The 18,506-nt window shown below is 39.3% G+C and overlaps 2 protein-coding genes and 1 pseudogene across 6 annotated transcripts in view; 1 reads left to right on the forward strand and 2 right to left on the reverse strand.

Annotated features, from left to right (window-relative positions):
- Positions 1–9,721, forward strand: part of cacna1sb (calcium channel, voltage-dependent, L type, alpha 1S subunit, b) — a 31,766-nt gene extending 22,045 nt beyond the window's left edge. Inside the window, exons 39-45 of one of the 2 annotated variants that reach the window (XR_008385980.1) lie at positions 1,425–1,552; positions 1,811–1,933; positions 5,352–5,572; positions 6,025–6,089; positions 6,206–6,303; positions 6,427–6,521; positions 6,612–6,627. Coding sequence is in view for 1 of the 2 variants with exons in the window: in XM_053625224.1 (XP_053481199.1) it covers positions 1,425–1,552; positions 1,811–1,933; positions 5,352–5,572; positions 6,025–6,089; positions 6,206–6,303; positions 6,456–6,521; positions 6,612–6,842 (932 nt within the window). In the remaining variant the exon portion in view is untranslated. Of the gene's footprint in view, positions 1–1,424; positions 1,553–1,810; positions 1,934–5,351; positions 5,573–6,024; positions 6,090–6,205; positions 6,304–6,426; positions 6,522–6,611 lie in introns of both variants that reach the window. The other variant, XM_053625224.1, reaches the window with a different exon arrangement.
- A 55-nt stretch (positions 9,722–9,776) lies between these two features.
- On the reverse strand, positions 9,777–13,453 carry taf10 (TAF10 RNA polymerase II, TATA box binding protein (TBP)-associated factor). Of its 4 annotated transcripts, none has more exons than XM_053625232.1 (7): positions 13,068–13,453; positions 12,810–12,829; positions 12,265–12,391; positions 11,552–11,706; positions 11,377–11,441; positions 10,313–10,427; positions 9,777–10,124 (listed from the first exon to the last, which is right to left on the reverse strand). In XM_053625232.1, the coding sequence occupies exons 1-7, from the start codon at positions 13,204–13,206 to the stop codon at positions 10,032–10,034; spliced, it is 714 nt and encodes a 237-aa protein (XP_053481207.1). In that variant the 5' UTR covers positions 13,207–13,453; the 3' UTR covers positions 9,777–10,031. The 4 variants fall into 4 exon arrangements, with proteins under 4 accessions (XP_053481207.1, XP_053481208.1, XP_053481210.1 ...); XM_053625233.1 differs by having other exon boundaries at positions 9,777–10,121; positions 13,068–13,433; XM_053625235.1 differs by lacking the exons at positions 12,265–12,391; positions 12,810–12,829 and having other exon boundaries at positions 9,777–10,121; positions 13,068–13,400.
- A 1,233-nt stretch (positions 13,454–14,686) lies between these two features.
- On the reverse strand, positions 14,687–17,302 carry LOC128607940 (crooked neck-like protein 1; annotated as a pseudogene).
- Between the last annotated feature and the right edge of the window lie 1,204 nt (positions 17,303–18,506).

Genomic DNA, 18,506 nt, shown 5'->3' on the forward strand with positions numbered 1-18,506 from the left:
GGAAAATATTCAACATTGGGATGGTTATGGCCCTCACCCCGTTATTGCTTATTTTCCTATAACAACAGTCCTGAAATGTTTGACTACTTATTTAGCTTGTACTTTAATTAATATTAAGCTTTACTACAAATATTTCTATTTACTATTACTATTGTTTTATTGATTTTATTTGCCAGTAGACTTAGTGATTACACAGATTTAAAGTGCCCCTATTATGCTATATTAAAAGCACCCAATTTTGTTTTAGAGGTCTCATACAACAGGATTACAATGCACCCAAGGTCAAAAAACACTTTAATTTTCTCATAGTTTACATTGCAACATCATCTCTTTTTCTCAGGGTCACAAACAACTTGCTCAATGATCCGTTCGCGCTAAACTCCTCCTTTCAGAGATTACTATTTTGCTGTGATTGGTCAGATGTCCCAGTCTGTTGTGATTGCTCTACCACTTACAGCACGTGTTGGAAAGGAAATGCCCATTACTATATCTGAATTTCAACTCAGTAATAATGTCGTCGGTTTTACCTAATTCATTTGAGTCCAATAGTGATACATGAGAACATCAACCTGAACCAAAATGCAAGCATGCAAGCATGATGAGAACAGGACATTTCTCAGCGGTAAGTTTAAATGTAGTTTGGTTAGCAGAGGCTAACAGCTAACAGGCTAACAGCTGTGCACTGGCTGTACACCTGTACAACACAAAACTATGCATTTGGAACACTGAATAGAAAATATATACATAAATAATTTTAATCATACTTACAGACTGTGGTCCAGAGGCACAAGGTGGTCCAAATAAAGTGGGTACGGCCCATCTTTAATGAATAATTGTTTTGTAAATCCAGCGTTGACTTCAGCTAGATTTGAGAATCAGTCATCAGTGAAATGAACACAAATAAAGGTCCGATTTGAACTGCTGTGGTATCGTTTTGAAAATGAATTTTAACCATTGACGCTTTACATCCTTATCCTTTGGTAGTTTATGCAAAGTGGTTTTGCTTTGGCAGTGCAGAAAACAACGTCTTTTAGACATGGCGACAACAGAAACCTAACTCTTTCAGGGCAACAGGAACTGTAGTGTTTGAGGGCGGGTCAAAGTACACGTTGTTCGCGATCAGAGCGGAGACCAGAGGCGGGGTTTTTCTTGTTACAGACCTACGTAGTTTTGTACAGGAAGTAAGTCTGGAATTACTAACTACTCATTTCAGCTGTTCAGAATCGGTTCTTTCTTTTGGGAGCCAATAACTCCATTTGTTCTGCACTTTGATTTTTGAAACTTTGCAGACTTTTTACATTACAAACAGCTCTATAACACACTACATGAAAGGTAATATCTGAAAAAGCATAATAGGTGCACTTTAAAAGCATGTACAGTTTCCTGCCACCGAATAATATGTGATGTGATGTGATTGGTTACAGATGATGAGGTCACTGTTGGGAAATTCTACGCCACCTTCCTGATTCAGGAGTACTTCCGTAAGTTTATGCAGCGCCAGGAAGAATACTATGGCTACCGGCCTACCAAAAAAAGAGCAGCTGAGATTCAGGTACAACATGCTTTGATACTGTCATGTTATAATGAGTTATGAAATCAAACAGTCATTCCATGTGTTATTATTTTGACTGATATTTGTAAACATCTAAATAAAATTATAGCTTTAGTTATGACTTAATCCCAACCTAATTTGTTTTGCTTCTTATTCATGCTCAGTAGTGCACTTGACACTACCCCTTTCTTCTCTCAGTTCATCCTGGCATTTTACCAACACATACTTTAACACACAATATTATCCTTTGTTGTTCAGGCGGGTCTGCGCAGCATTGAGGAGGAGGCTGCCCCCGAGCTCCACAGGGCCATCTCAGGAGACCTTATTGCTGAGGATGAGATGGATAGAGCCATGGCAGGAGGAGAGGAGGGCATCTACAGGGTAACAAGCACAATTGTTTCTTATTAAACAATGTGACCTTTGCATTATAACAATTTTCAGTAAACCTAATGAGCCCTGCACTCCCTGTAAACCTCTGAGAACTTGGTTTCTTTGCTGGGGAAAAAAGGCACACAAAGCACACACAAATATTTATTCCAGGCTTTAAAATAGATTCAAAGAATCAAAGCTTTATTTGTCACATGCACATTCATAGCTGGTACAAAGGTGCAGTGAAATTAGATGCAGCATCTCTGAAGACTGTGCATAACAACCAATAAATAGACTATACAGACAATGGGTATAACATATAAGGTAAGTGGGGAGTGCAAGTTGACACATGTAAGAGCATTCAAACAATACACGTATGAAAAGGTATGTATCTATCTACAAATCTATATACAGTAAGCATGTACATATGTATATACACTAACAATAGTGTTATGATTGTAAATCCATCATAGTCTGCTGGTGTTTATCTACTATTTATTTAACAGTCCATAAGGACTAACTGCACAAATAAAAGATATAATTGAATTAAAGATTCATTCATTCATTTAGTCATCTTTGGTAAATGCTTTATCCGTTTATCCCACTTTATAAAACTTTAACCGCCTTATACTCCAACAACAGACAATGTATTTAAAGTGGATATAAAAAGTCTACACACCCATGTTAAAATGGCAGGTTTTTGTAATGTAAATAATGTAACCAATCATCCTAGAACCTTTTCTTTTTTGTGAAATTTTATACTATTAATTAAAATAAGAAGAGTTTTTTTGGGGGGGGGGGGGCACGATAACCTGGTTGCATAATTGTGCACACCTCTAAACTAATGCTTAGTTGAAGCACCTTTCGATTTTATCACAGCATTCAATCTTTTTGTGTAAGAGTCAATCACTTTGGAACAATTTGACTTTTTTTTATTTTGCCATTCTTTGTTGCAAAAGCATTCTAATTCTGTCAGATTGGCTGGGCATCTCCTGTGCACGGCCCTTTTCAGGTCACCACACAGATTTCTGATTAGATTTTGGTCTGGACTCTGGCTGGGCCATTCTACAACTTTGAACTTGTTTTGGTGAAGCCAAACATCTTGACCTGGATGTATGCTTTGGGTTGCTGTCATAGTGTAAGGTGAAATTCCTCTTCATCTTGAGTGTTTTAGCAGAATCCTAAAGGTTTTGCGCAAAATTGGACTGGTATTTGGAGCTATTCATTATTCCCTCCACCCTAGAGAAGAACCGATACAAAATTTCTCAGCCCATACAGATAACCGATTATTCAGAGTGATGTCGGCTGATACCGATAGTTCTGCCTTTTATGCCTTCTTTTAAATGAATAATAATTAATTAAAAGAATTCTGAAAGAAATGCAAATAAAAACTTTATTCTCTCCATTTCAGCAAGTTGTTTCACAGTAACTGGTTTCATAAACAGAAAACACATTCTTAAGATTTCTTAACCATGCTTCCCCATGGGGATGGTGTTCTTTTGGTGATGTGCTGAATGTTATTAATTCAAATTAATTTTGACTGAATTCTAAAAACCTCCTGTTAGTCTCACATTCACTCACCACAAACAAAAGCATTTCTTCTTCATCATTGAACAACAAACTGGTAATATATAATATAAACTTTTTTTATATATTAACATTAACTGGATATAAAATATACTACTTTACAAATATATTTTTATGTGCAATATATACTTTTTTGTCAACTCATCTTCATTTAAATCTTTCAACGGTGTACTGGCACTTTAATTCAGCACAAGGGCGAGCAGGCAGCATGGGGGGGATTTGATTCGAGGCTGAAACTCCTGCTTCACTGCTGTTCACTTCCGGTGTAAAATTTTAGCAGTGCAGAGATTACAAACTGCAGTTTTGTCATCATTCCACACAAGAGACACCATCTTTACACAATCGATGTGTTTTCAGAATATAATCAGCCCTGATCATCGGATGTTTTTAAACTATCGGTAGCCGATAGTAGGAAAAATATCAGTGCATCTTTACTCCACCCTGATTAAAACCCCAGTTCCAACTGAAGAAAAACAGCCGTAAAGTATGATGCTGCCACCACCATGCTTCCCCATGGGGATGGTGTTCTTTTGGCGATGTGCTGTGGGTATTTTTTATGTACCACATATCTTTTGTTATTATGGCAAAAAAAAGTTCAAATTTACCATATTTGACCATAACACATTATTCCAAATAGTTTTGGGAGATTTGGTGTCTTTTATTTATTTATTTTTTATTTTTTGGTAGAAAAGGTTTCTGTTTTGCCACCCTACCCCATAGCCCATAGATATGCAGAATTTGAGAGATTGCTGTCACATGTAGGGAGAAACCAGTACTTGCCAGAAATTGCTGCAATTCTTTTAATGTTGCTGTAGGCCTCTTGGCAGCCTCCCTGACCAGTTTTCTCCTGATCTTCTCATCAATTTTAGAGGGACATCCTTAGCAGTGTCACTATCGTGCCATATTTTTCTCCACTTCTTGATTATTGTCTTTACAGTGTTCCTTGGTATATCAAATGGCTTAGACATTTTTTGTAACCCTCTCCTGTTTGATATTTTTCAACAATAAGTTTCTGTGCCTGCTTTGTAAGGTCTTTGCGGCCCATTGCTTTTCCAGTTGGATGTTACCAAGAACATGTCAGGAAAATCCTATAGGAACAGCTGTACTTTATTTTGGGGGTCACTTTAATTGATGGCAGGTGTATACTAATTAGTGTTTAACATGAGTTTGAATGTGATTCTGAACAGTGCCACATTCCCAATTATAAAAGGGTTTGCAAACTTATGCAAACTAGGTATTGGAGGTTTTTTCTTTTTCTTTTTTCCCCAAAAAACATTTCTGGGTGTTTGTCACTTGATATTTATATGTTGCAATTTCACAATAAAGGTGAAATCTGTTCAGACATTGAACTTAGTTTTACTTTTTTACATTTTAACAGGGGTGTGTAGACTTTTTATATCCACTGTATACTGTATAGGCGCATGGTGACTTAGTGTTTAGCATGTTCGCCTCACACCTCCAAGGTTGGGGGTTCGATTCCCGCTGCTGCCCTGTGTGTGCGGAGTTTACATGTTTCCTCCGGGTACTCCGGTTTCCTCCCTCAGTCCAAAGACATGCATGGTAGGCTGATTGGCATGTCCAAAGTGTCCATAGTGTGTGAATGGGTGTGTGACTGTGTATGTAATTGTGTCCTGTGATGGATTAGCACCCCGTCCAGGGTGTACCACGTGCCCGATGCTCCCTGGGATAGGCTCCAGGTTCCATGTGACCCTGTAGGATAAGCGATATAGAAAATGAATGGATGGATGGATGGATGGATACCGTATATACACAGATAGCGCAATTTAGTAAGCTAGATCATGTTTGTATGTACTGTATCCAAACAAAGTTTTTCCTCCTTCAGAGAACTGGGGGTCTGTTTGGGACCAGCACAGACCCATTTTCATCAGAACCCAGTAGCCCTACAACAGTACCGACCAGCCAACGACCCCTGCAATTCTCTGAGAGTCGCCCGGAGGATGTGGAGTCTCCACCTGACTCTGTTTTCCTCCAGAACACTGAGTTCTTCCCTGTAACACCAACCAGAACAAACATCACCAACAACAATGCCAACTTTACAGAGGAGTGAGTATTTTATATATTCCAGCACTTGGTGATTGTTGGTGATTGTTGTCTTGGTGAATTTTCCTGCTCAAGGACACCTAATTCAATGCACCTTTTAATTACCGGTTTCAACCCCTTAAAGGTCCAGATTATTATTTGTTTGTATAAGTTTTTATTATTTATTTTACAGCATACGATTCAGCTACAACTATTATTTATTCGGTAACTGCAATGAAACTAACTATAATTAAAAGAATAAGGAATGAGTTTGGACCCACTGAAAGTTTCGGAGTGTTTAAAGGTTATTAGATGTGTTAGGACAGGGAATTCAACTGGGTACCCCTAACTTTCAAAATGTCATCCTTCTACCTAGGACTGCATAAAATGCTTTTCACCAAAAAAAAAAAAACCCTTAAGATTGCATTTGTTTACCTTAATGACCTGTCAAGCTTTTCTTGTCTTATCTTGTCCAGTTTTATATTTGAGAGAGAGTCACCATTGGTTGTTGGACCCAGAGGCCAATCCTTTGAAGATATCAGTAAGTATAAAGAACGCATGGATTATATATAAAATCTCAAATGTACGATGGACAAATTGGCTGTTAAAGAATTCTTGTTTGAAGACTCCTTGTTTGAAAAGAACTGTACCCAACAGGAGAAGTCAGTATGCTTCCCAGTAGAGTATCATCCTCTGTTAGAGATGCTGAAGACAGACGCCAGTCAGATTTTACTGTGAGGACTGACGTCACTCAGGTAACCTGACCAGGGGCCTTTCAATATTAAAAAAATATTCAGTATAATTTATACATTCTGGTTGTTTAAATAACAGGGGCTGTTGAGTAACCTTTATTACTGTGGACATGCTTTTGCCTTTAGGTTTAGTGTTTTACTCTTTACTCTTGCAGTTCCCATATGATCCTACATATGGTGAAAAAGAATCTTTACCAGCGACTGACATACTCATCCAACAGGTAAACAGCAGCCTGATAACATACTTCTCAGTGTTAGCTGGTCAGAAAGAGCCAAAAACTCATCCGACTGCATTTTTTCATCACTTTTAGGCACTAAGAAATGGTGGCCTTGAAACTCTGGCTGAGGATCCCAAGTTTGTTGCTGTGACTAAGAAAGAGATGGCAGAAGCCATGAATATCAGCGTGAGCGACATGGAGGGAGCCGCTCAGGGCCTTCTGAATGAAAATGGTGGGAAAACGATGAAACGTAAAAGACGTCCCATTCCAGTTCCACCCAGCGCCAAACCTGCTGAATCAAACGAGGCCACCACTGCAGTGTAGGCTGCTATGATCAGTCTGCTTATTTCAGAATTGTCCTGACAAGGATACATTGGCACTTCACAAGCCTTATCCTGAAAATTCAAATTCACTTGTTTCACAGCCTCACATGCTGTTTCACATGTTCTTGAAACAAAAAGAATTAAATATCTCTAACAGGCAAAGCAAACAACTATGTGAGTGAGGTTTTGCCTAGGTGAGGTGTGGCATTGTGTTCATTTGATCGTTTATTCAAAGAGTGGATTTTTTTGTTCCATTGGACACAGAAAAGAGTGAGTGGGACTGAAGACAGACAAATTCTTATTTATTTCATTATCGTGCGCAAGACGGGTTCTCTCTTGTTTGCACCCATTTCAAAACAGGTCTTCGTCTGAATAGTTAATGTTTTAAACATTTGAATTCAGTCATATTATTTCAGAGAATGATCTGTGATAAGGATATTTCCCTGGTTAAGAAATCAACAGGAATTATGAAAGGTAATAATATATGAAAAGGAATTAGGTAGAGTATTATGTCTGTAAAAAAAAAAAAAAAACTAACCAGAAAAGTACTGTTCAAAAGTCATTTAATAAGAGATTAATAAGTGAAGATGCTTTAAAAAAATAATACAAATGTAACATTTTGAAATGTAAAAAAATACTTCAGGGAGCAGAAATCAATTCAATTTAAAATTATATATATATATATATATTTTGCCTTTGCATCAATTATCATAGGTATGTTGTTGCATAGTTTTATATGGAAATTAAATGAATTTGGCACTGTTCTTCTACACGCCTTCTTTCACTTGTTTCTTTCTCTGCAGGTAAAATACTAGATAGCTCTTCTGATGTTTTTATTTGAGATGTCTCTTTCTTAATGTGTTACTTTCTTTAATGACGTATACAGTAGAAATTTATCTGTAACGTATATTTTTGTAGAGAATTAAAGTTTGGCACTTTAATGTGTTCTACAAAAACATCCAAGTCTAAATATTGGGGCTAAGATTTTGTACAGAACTGTAGGTTAAAATACATTCGTCCAGCAGTAAGAGGGAAGGCAAAATGAAATGCTGACTTGATTACACGCAAGTGTATGAGAATCATTTTGATTGAGGTTTTACTGATGTCAGATGATGTGTCTGAATGGCTGGTGGCTGCGGTAGTGAATTTTGAATCACTGAAACACTTGATTTACTCATGATTATATTAAGTTATTGCAGCAGCCATATGTACGTGAGGAAATTGATTTTATTTCAGAGTGCTGTCTGGTATGGCAGTAAGAAAAGTACCTTTTCCTTTTTTTGGTTTTGGGATAGTAGGTTTTAGACTAACAAAACAGATGGATACTTCCAAAGAGGACCAGGCACTCTTGAAAGATGGATTCTGAGTTAAGGTCTTTACTTTATACTTAACACACTTTAGCTATTGTATTGTGTAAATGGTTAATGATCTCTATAGATACAGACAAACAAAAATCCTGACCCTTCAAAACCCTTATCTGTCTAGAATAGAAAAAAAGGTCTTTAAAAATTAAAAAAAATGTGGAAGCTAGAGGTTGTGTTTCTGTAATATGTTTGCTGCTCCTGTGTTCACAACAGAGTGGACTCTCAGGAGACAGTATCATCTGGACATTCACCATCGATTCAGAAAAAGCTAATCATTACCATGGAAATAAAGGCAAGGTTCACCCAGTTTCCTTCACTGTCACTTTGTGTTTGTCCCCAAAGCATTTTTCTTCAAACAAGTTCTCGTCTCTCAGTGTATATTAAATCAAATGAAATTTGGAAAAAAAATTTACACTATAAAAAAAATGTTAAAAGTATAATCAGGTTAATCTCATCATGGATGCTGTAAAACAAATAAAATATTAAATAAAGCAGCATCCTCAATTCTTAAAATAATTTTTTTTCTGATTGTTGACTTTTAGTCCATTTGTTCCTTTTTCCAATTTTTTTTCCCCTGCTGTAGTTTTGGATTTTTGCATCCCTCTTTTTTTTTAATACACAGAATACTTTTTTATTTTTATTTTTTTATTTGTTAGTCTGTTTAATGATGGGTTTCACTATTGGTTATGGTGGCCCGAGCTCTTATGTCTCTTTGAAAAACAAATTGAGAAAGGTCAGTATTTTGGACAGCTCACAATGTTATAATGCATTAGACTGGTCATTAGACACCTTGAACAGACATATTAAAATAACTAGAGCATGCACATAAGGATTTTTGAGCTTGCTGATGAAGTTAACCGCTGATGACTCTGTTTCCATAGTATGCAGGCTTTGTGACAGGCTTTCAACATGAAAACGTCATTACATGAACATGGAATTGTTATGTAGACAAAGTGTAGAGTTTTCAACTCTATGCTTTCAACCCAGAAACCATGGGGGATGCAAACTTTTGCACTGAACTGTATATGGCTATATTATGCACATTTTGCCAGTTGCCTAAAGCAAAATGTTATCACTGTGGCCAAGGAATTTTGAAATTGTACATAAATGTCTCATATTTTGCCCATGTTCATTAAAAATACACTGGGGGAACAAGCGTTAAAAGGTTGTGCCGAGATTGTCAATAATTCAATATGCCATTTTAACACACCTCATTGTAAACTGTATACCAGTACTTCAACTTGGTTATGACTGTACACCGGTACTCAGTGCTGTCATCCATCAACTGAAACATTAGAGCAACTTCCATTTCTATTAATACTTAAGCAGGTCTGATTCCTCTTATGGTCTAAAAACCCTTCAAAATTTAGGTGAAGAAAATACATACTCCAGTATGTGAAGCCAACTGGAAAAGTTGCCAGGATATACAAACAAAAGAAAGAATAATTTCTTTTGTATGACAGTATGAATAATTTTATATGAATGATAAAAAGCATGGCAGAGTCTGCTGTAAAATTCAGCTCAGATGCACAATATTTTCAGAAAATAAAATAAATGTAAAAAATCAGAGATAAGTGATACATTTCTGTTTATTTCCATTAATCAAATATTACAAATATGTAATGAATTACATCCATAGTTAAGCAAAAACAAAAACTTAAAATAAATTGCTAAATAAATGAAAAGGAAAAAAACACACACATACAGCCTTCTCTGTGTCACATGGACCAAAGGTTTTCACTGTTAAAAAGTCAGGTCTCTACTGTGTGGACACCTATTTATGGAGCCATGTTACTTTCAGCAGTTCGTTTCAGGATGTTCGTTTTTTACGTGAAGTAGTAGGGTTTTTTAACATTGATGCCATACTCGGATAAAGCCGGAGTCAGGTCCTCCATCGTCAGTGTGTACTTCTTATCCTGCTTTTCAGGATGAACAAGACAAAAATCAGATTTGTAATAAAAGTCAGTGAACCATAAAATAAAGAAATTTTCATGCAAAAGACTAAACAATATATACTGATTAATAATAGTCCAAAAATGTTGCAAAGTTCCAATACAATTACATCCAGAAAACATTTCCTGCTGTGGGTAATACAAACTCCACTAACCTTTGTTTTGCTCCGGGAGCTTCCAGATGCAGTACCCTTCATTTTACAGTGCTGAAGTGCATCATTAGCAATGTCCGAGACAAACTTCTGAGCCGCCAATGAGATCAGACGGATTCTGCATTTACATGAAAAGAAGCGTGTTTCAAAGTCATGAGTTAGTCGAGTTCGGTCATTTACTCCTGTTTAATATGATGGCAAAAAAGTTTCAGTTTTATTCACTTATTTAGGAAACGCAAAGTTCTCAAGCCAAGCACCATCATCTTGGAGTGTAACTAAAATTGTTCTTGCCCTTGTCTTTTAATGAGAGGAATTTAAACTTTGAGGCAAGTTGATAAAGTCAGTAGGTGCACTTTATTTCGTCAGACTTTTAGTAGTCTCTTGAGCCTTTCATCACTAAACACAGCCCAAACTTTCAAAGTAAGAGTCCATTTCACAGACGTTGCAACCAAAGTCAAATGCTTAAATTATCATTTTTACTCACGTTAAACATTCTAAAATAAAACTATTGAATAACTTCAACATATACTTCAGTTAACTTTTTGTTCAATCCAGTAGGTATATCATAAACTGAAAAACTCTTTCCTTATGTTCAAAAGTTTATTTAACTGTTAGAAGTTATACACAAGACAAGATGTACCCAAAAGAGCCATTTGGATTGCAATCTTCAAGATTCCGAAGCTTTTGGCCAGAAAGGTGTATAATAATAATAATCATCATCATAATGTGCATGTTACTACGGATGGAGTGTAAATATGTCTAGATTACAAAAAGGTCACCAAACCTTATTATCTATACGAGTCTACATTATGTAAGGTACAATGATGCGCTGTAGGCATAACCAGTATTATTTTCCTGCTATCAGACCTATAACAACAAATTTACTGAGCTATTTGATAGTTTTTACGCTTGTATACATATCAAATTCTTAAAATGTATAGGGCACGGCCTATTCCACTGCATTCCTCCAGAGACTAACTTCATCTTAGCAGTGCATATAAATTTCATATTGTGCTTTATCAACAGTATGGCTAACACTTGTAAAAGTATAAACAAGCTAATCTTACATCCTCGGATCTGATGCTTCAAATCCTGCTCGATTGAGATAATATCCTGTGACCGCGTCTGGGATCTAAGGAAGAAACAAACAAATAAATAAATAGATACATAAAAAGACCTAATAAAATAAAGGCATGACCACATTAAAAGAAGATCACTGGTGTTCATTACGTGTGAACTCACTGTGGGGGTGTAGTCTTCCAGCTGCATCAGGAAATCAGCCAATGGCGTGCTTGAGATGACAGGCTTCACATCACCGTTGGCTAATCCCGTGGGCACGTACAGCCCGTTGGACACAGAGTCTGATGATGGTGTTGCCATGGCAGCTGAGGTTGGAACTATTGAGACAAAATATAAATGGTGTATTAATATTCAATAATAGCACTGTTCTCATATTCAACTGGACAGAATGTGGTGTTAAATATATAACAGCACGGCTCTGACAGCAGTTCCAGCTGCAAGGCCAATCACACGTTTGTCATTTCTATACAGGGACACGTATGACAGAAACGCCAAACAATCTACACCGATTTAAAGACATACTGTTTATCAAAGAATTGTGTAATTGCTGATATGGTATAACTTTCTGTAAGGAAACTTTTATATAAGGGATAATTCATGGCTAGGTGTGCATTACACAATTTTAATGTACGGACTGCATTAAGAAAGGAATAATTGACGACGAGATGTTGAAGTATTAGAAAGCGCACAACCCAAGGTGGTAATGCAGCATTCCTTGCATTATTTTTGAATAATTCAATGGACCGTAGTCCATTATTCCGCTTATACCACAGTTACCACACCAAGATATTGATCAGATGTTTTATTTCATTGATCAAATGTTTTATTTCCAAAACATATGTCTAGTGCACCTATTATGGTTTTTCAGATATTACCTTTCATGTAGTGTGTTACATAGTTGTTTGTGAATGAAAACATGGTTCCATTTTTGAAACAATCTGACAGTTGTAGACCAATCAGAACACACGGGAACATCTGACCAATCAGATCAGAGTAAGCTCTCTGAAAGGAGGAGTTTAGAATGAATTCTTTAGAACGGATCATTGAACGAGTCGTTTGTGACACTTTGGTAAAAAGGTTATGCTGCAGTTTAAATGTTGAGCACATTAAAGTGGTTGTTGTTTTTTTTTAACCTTGGATGCATGTAAATCTATTGTATGAGACCTTTAAAACAAAATTAGGCATGTTTCAAACCATAATAGGTGCGCTTAAACTTCAAGAGAGAAATATAAGATGCTGGTGAAGGAACAGCCATTTATAGCTGCTGTAACGTTTTCGTGGTTGTTTCATACCATTAAATCTAACCATAAACGGATAAAATGGATGTAAACTAATCAACACCACACTCCATTATTTTCCTCTAAAGTGAAGCTAATGATATGCTAGCTAGAAGGACTCAAGACACAGCAAGTCTACTTACACACAAACAACCCGGAGATTCTAGAAACAGATAAATAGATCACTTTATTAATCCAAGAATGGAAATTCACAATACTCTAGACCTAAAATATTTTTACTGAATTATAAAATGTAACTACATTGATATAAAATGATTAAAAACTGAAGAACGGCTGCATGTGTCAACTTTAAACATATCTTAATAACACTAGCTAAGCAGCTAGCTCAAGGGCAGCTAGCTCCTGGTTTTACTGTGAAATATTTCACACACTCCACTCACCATTAGTGCTGCCAGTTGGAGGTAAACTGCTGACATTAGCGGCGGAGTTGCTGTTAGGGACACAGTTGCTGCTGCTCGGGGTTGAGGAGTTTGTGCTCGCTGCTCCGCTCGACGCCGCCTGTGCAGCATCGACATTCATGTTATCAGCGCAGGGATTCACACAACTCTCTGAACCGAGGCGCTTCCACAACACCGAACAAACAAATTACGCCTAAATAACTGGATATTTCGTTCCACGCGCGATTTTTTTTCAGTGAATAATGTAAACTCTGACCTTTCACGTAAAACAAAACTTCCCTGTTGTATCTATCCCTCCTATCTGTTTTGTTCGAGGAAGTTGTATGACGTCAGCAGCGTTAACATTTCCGCGACGTAAACGGTGCGGAAGTTAGTCTTCATAATAAAAGCCCCTATTGCGAGACGAAAATAAGACGAACTTACTTTACACTCTCATAAATAAGTATTTTCCTTATCGCTGGGGTGATGCCATCAGAGCGAAATTTTTGGTACCTTTATAATGTATAACTTCCCTAGAGACCTATTATATATATATATATATATATATATATATATATATATATATATATATATATATATATATATATATATACACACACACACACACACACACACACACACACACACACAGAGTATCTCACAAAAGTGAGTACACCCCTCACATTTTTGTAAATATTTGATTAGGACCAAGGAATGTGCACCAACTATAGGGGTAACACACTTCTCAGCCTCCCTGGTAAAGTCTACCCCAGGGTGCTGGAATGGAGGGTTCGGCCAATAGTCGAACATCGGATTGAAGAGGAACAATGCGGATTCCGTCCTGGTCATGGAACAACGGACCAGCTCTTTACTCTCGCAAGGATCTTGGAGGGGGCCTGGGAGTATGCCCATCCGGTCTACATGTGTTTTGTGGATTTGGAGAAGGCGTATGACCAGGTCCCCAGTGGTTTACTGTGGGAGGTGCTGAGGGAGTATGGGGTGAGGGGTTCCCTTCTTAGGGCTATCCAGTCGCTGTACGCCCAAAGCGAGAGCTGTGTCCGGATGCTCTGCAAAAAGTCGGACTCGTTCCAGGTGGGGCTTGGTCTCCGCCAGGGCTGCACTTTGTCACCAATCCTGTTTGTGATATCATTGGACAGGATTTCGAGGCGTAGTCATGGTGGGGAGGGTTTGCGGTTTGGTGACCTGATGATCTCATCGCTGCTTTTTGCAGATGATGTGGTCCTGATGGCATCATCGGTCCGTGACCTCCAGCACTCACTGGATCGGTTCGCAGCTGAGTGTGAAGCGGCTGGGATGAGGATTAGCACCTCTAAATCTGAGACCATGGTTCTCAGCAGGAAACCTATGGAGTACCTACTCTGGGTAGGGAATGAGTACTTAACCCAAGTGAAGGAGTTCAAGTACCTCGGGGTCTTGTTCATGAGTGAGGGGACATTGGAGTGGGAGATTGGCCGGAGAATCGGAGCATCGCAATCGCTTTACCGCACCGTTGTGACGAAAAGAGAGCTGAGCTGGAAGGCAAAGCTCTCGATCTACCGGGCAATCTTCGCTCCTACCCTCACCTATGGTCATGAAGTCTGGGTAGTGAATGAAAGAACTAGCTCACGGGTACAAGCGGCCGAAATGGGTTTTCTCAGGAGGGTGGCTAGCCTCTCCCTTAGAGATAGGGTGAGAAGCTCGGTTGTCCGAGAGGAACTCAGAGTAGAGCCGCTGCTCCTTTGCGTTGAAAGGAGCCAGTTGAGGTGGTTCGGGCACCTGGTAAGGATGCCCCCTGGGCACCTCCCTATGGAGGTGTTCCAGGCATGTCCAGCTGGGAGGAGACCTCGGGGAAGACCCAGGACCAGGTGGAGAGATTATATCTCCACACTGGCCTGGGAACGCCTTGGGATCCCCCAGTCAGAGCTGGTTAATGGGGCTCAGGAAAGAGAAGTTTGGGGTCCCCTGCTGGAGCTGCTGCCCCCGCGACCCGATAACGGATAAGCGGTTATGGATGGATGGATGGATCTTTTAATGTGACAACACTGAAGAAATTACACTTTGCTACAATGTAAAGTAGTAAGTGTACAGCTTGTATAACAGTGTAAATTTGCTGTCCTCTCAAGATAACTCAACACACAGCCTTTAATGTCTAAACCGCTGGCAACAAAAGTGAGTAGACCACTAAGTGAGGCTCGTCCTGTTGCTGCTGCTGCTTCTTCCACATCTTGGCCATGGCCAGCAGTTTGAGGTTGGGCTGATTGGCAGCATCCTCTGGGAAGATGTAGTTGTAATATTCTTCCCATCCTGCGTTCGACCCATCCTCTGCCGTGAGCTTCCTCCTCTTCTTCACCTTCTTGGGCATGAGCTTCTTTTCTCGGTCCTTGTTGGCCACGGTGCCGAACTACTGCTCAAAATCGTTCCATGCCTCGAGCAGCATGAGCCTCTCCTCCTTCTCCTCACACATGCGCAGGCAATCGTTAGCTTCCTCGTAGAGCTGCCTGCACCGCTGCAGTCACTCCTCATCTTCAATCGACAGCTCAAACTGTGCATAACTGATCCATACCTTTACGTGCTTATGTGCGCTGCAAGAGCCTCTTATAAAGCTCACGCGTGTTCTCATACTCCTCCTGCTCAATTTCAAAGTTGATATAAGAATTTCCAGAGCACCTCTGGGAAGTCGAGGCGAGGCTGACCGATAGCCAGCTCGAATATGGCCCGTGCTCTTTCAATCTCTCCCAGGATCGTCTCCAGCTCGGCAAACTTGATCCAGGTGGTGTAGTTCTCTGGGCTGAACTCCAGGTACTTCTCGTACAGCTTCCTGCAACGGTCGAACTCTCTGAGCTGCAGCTCCAGCTCGATGTAGCCCTTAAACAGCTTGTTTTTTGGGCATTTCCCAATGCCTGTGCACAGGCCTCGTCTGGCATTCTGCAGGTTCTGCTGGCAGACATCAAACTGGCCATAGAACAGCCAGATTTTAGCAAAGGTAAATTTTTTGTGAGGGATGAGCTCCAGACATGCCTGATACACCTGTCTTGTCCTTTCAGGGTCCTTGACCTCCAGCTCCTCAAAGCGAGCGTAGTTGATCCACAGGTAGGTTGATCCTCCAGTGTCTCTTCTCCAGGATGGGGGGAATGTCGGCGATAGCTCGTACCACGTGTCGGCGTCGCCGTCGCTCTCCACCAGCCGCAGGTAATCGAGCCAGGTATCATAGTTGTGTGGGTTCGCCTTAACTTCCTCCTCATCCTGAAATATCCTCTTGCTGACGATGACGTCCTCAATTCCTCTCCTGTCTCTGAACCTCTTCTCAAACACTGTGTAGTTCTTGAGAAGCTCCTGGGCCTGCTGTTTGGGGATTCTGTCCAGGGCGTACTTATAGATCACCCGAACACGCTCAAACTCTTTCTGTTTTTCCTCGAATTTAACGGAAGCCACGAAGAGGTTTTCATCCATATATTCCTCACCGAAGAACTTGACAGCCCTCTAGTACACTTTTCTCGCGTGAGCTTTGAGTGCAGCTCAAAGTTGATGTAAGAGTGCCAGGCCTGCTCCAAATACCTGCCTGCAGCCTGCTATGTTCCCCAGCTTCTCCTCCATGTAGGTGTATTTGTACCAGAACTGGTTGACTCGAGGCAGGATGGTTATGGCTCGGTCCCAGATGTTGCGGGCCTAATTGACCTGTTGGTTCTTCTTCTCTATCTCGGCGTATTTCAGCCATAATGTGATATTCCTGTAATCCACGTCCAACGCTCACTCGTACATAGAAAAAGCTCTCTGCACTTCCTTCAGACTCTCCTCCCATTGTACATACTTGATCCAGTTTCTTATGACAGTCCTGTTCTTTCTGATATGGTCTTCAAATCCCTTGCGTTTTCGTAATTTGTAATCGTTTAACTCCTCTTCATCAGTGATCTTCTGTTTGGGTGGAGGGGGGAGTTCTCGTTCCTTGGCTTCTCGGAGCAGCTGCTTGTCTGTGATCTGCATCAAAGCTGGGGCTTTATTCTTCACCTTTGCCACTTTCGGTATTCTCTGCTTCCCTGCCGCTGTGGACACCATGACTCAAAAATATTATCTTACCACACAAAAAAATGAAGATAAAATGAGTGTACAGCATTCAATTTGTTAACGCAAACACAAAACGCTCAATGCTATTCTATCAAAACCAAGTTCCAAGTTTTCCGCCATAACATTTTAGTGGGGGGCCAAGTTCATGCAAGTTATTTTAAACTGTATGTAGACTAAGCGTCTCGTTACCATGGTTATCAAACGTCATGACGTCTGTGACGTAAACGATTATCGTGCAACAGTTACGTTCGACGTTCGAGTTCTATTGCGCAATCTTTTGTGAGCAGCCAATCATAGCGAAGAAGGCAGGACTTGACGTAATACAGGTGGGGAAAATCATCCGGGTAGAAATGTTATGGAGGTAAACTACCTGCGTGAATTCAATGTCTAATATTTTAAAAACTAAAGCAGCACAAATGAAACTTTTATCAGCACAAACGATTGAGACTATTTGGGGTGAATTTGGGGGGGCTGAGTGATCCCAGAATGACCTATAAATACTCTTTTAATATCTCCAGAACCGAAGTAGCACAAACGATTGAGGCTATTTTGCAACTTCACGCAGGTAAGGTGCATAGGTGTATAGAATTAATTCCGTACGTTATATCCATGTTTCCAGGTGGAAGATACATATTAAAGGGGACAAAAAGGGTACCACTCCAGCAACAAGGAAAGGTACAGTTTAGTACTATTTCTCTCTCAAAGTGTAAACGCTAATTAAATGTACTTACATGTATGTAATTACATCCACTTTAGGTAGAAGGCATAGGTACAAACATGCACCATTGATGGTACCATCCTAGTGACAAGGACATTTAAACATAAGTAAAGTGTCATTCACAACAGACTATGTGCCTGTCTCAGATACATGACGTAAATTATTAATATGGGTATTTTTGCTTGTCCCAGCCCACTACACTTTACTGTGGATTATTAAAATACTTCAAAAAGCCATATTAGGTTTTGCATTTGTGTATGGTTCCATATAAAATATTTGAAATATTCCTTTTTAAGTGTTAGAATGTCCTTAATATCCTCATGTAATTAGCATGCTAGTAAACCAAATTTTGTATATTTGTATAATTCTATGTTAAAAAGGGTTGAGTAACCATTGGCTAAGTAATGGTAATTTGGTTCATAGCCCAATTTGAATGTATCTCTATAAAAATATGAATAAACTACTAAGATATCGTTGGGGTCTCAACCTTTTTCACATAGACTTTGTCTCAACACTAAATGTCAGATTAAATCTGGACAACATAGCTTCCACTCAGTGCTACTAAAAAACAACAACACGAAAAAAACAAACCAGTGGTGATATCATGCTTGACATGATGCTGACCCAGAGAGAAGAAAGAAACTCTTAAAGAAGGAAGGAGA

This window comes from Ictalurus furcatus, chromosome 5 (assembly GCF_023375685.1).
Source record: "Ictalurus furcatus strain D&B chromosome 5, Billie_1.0, whole genome shotgun sequence".
NCBI classification, from domain to species: domain Eukaryota; kingdom Metazoa; phylum Chordata; class Actinopteri; order Siluriformes; family Ictaluridae; genus Ictalurus; species Ictalurus furcatus.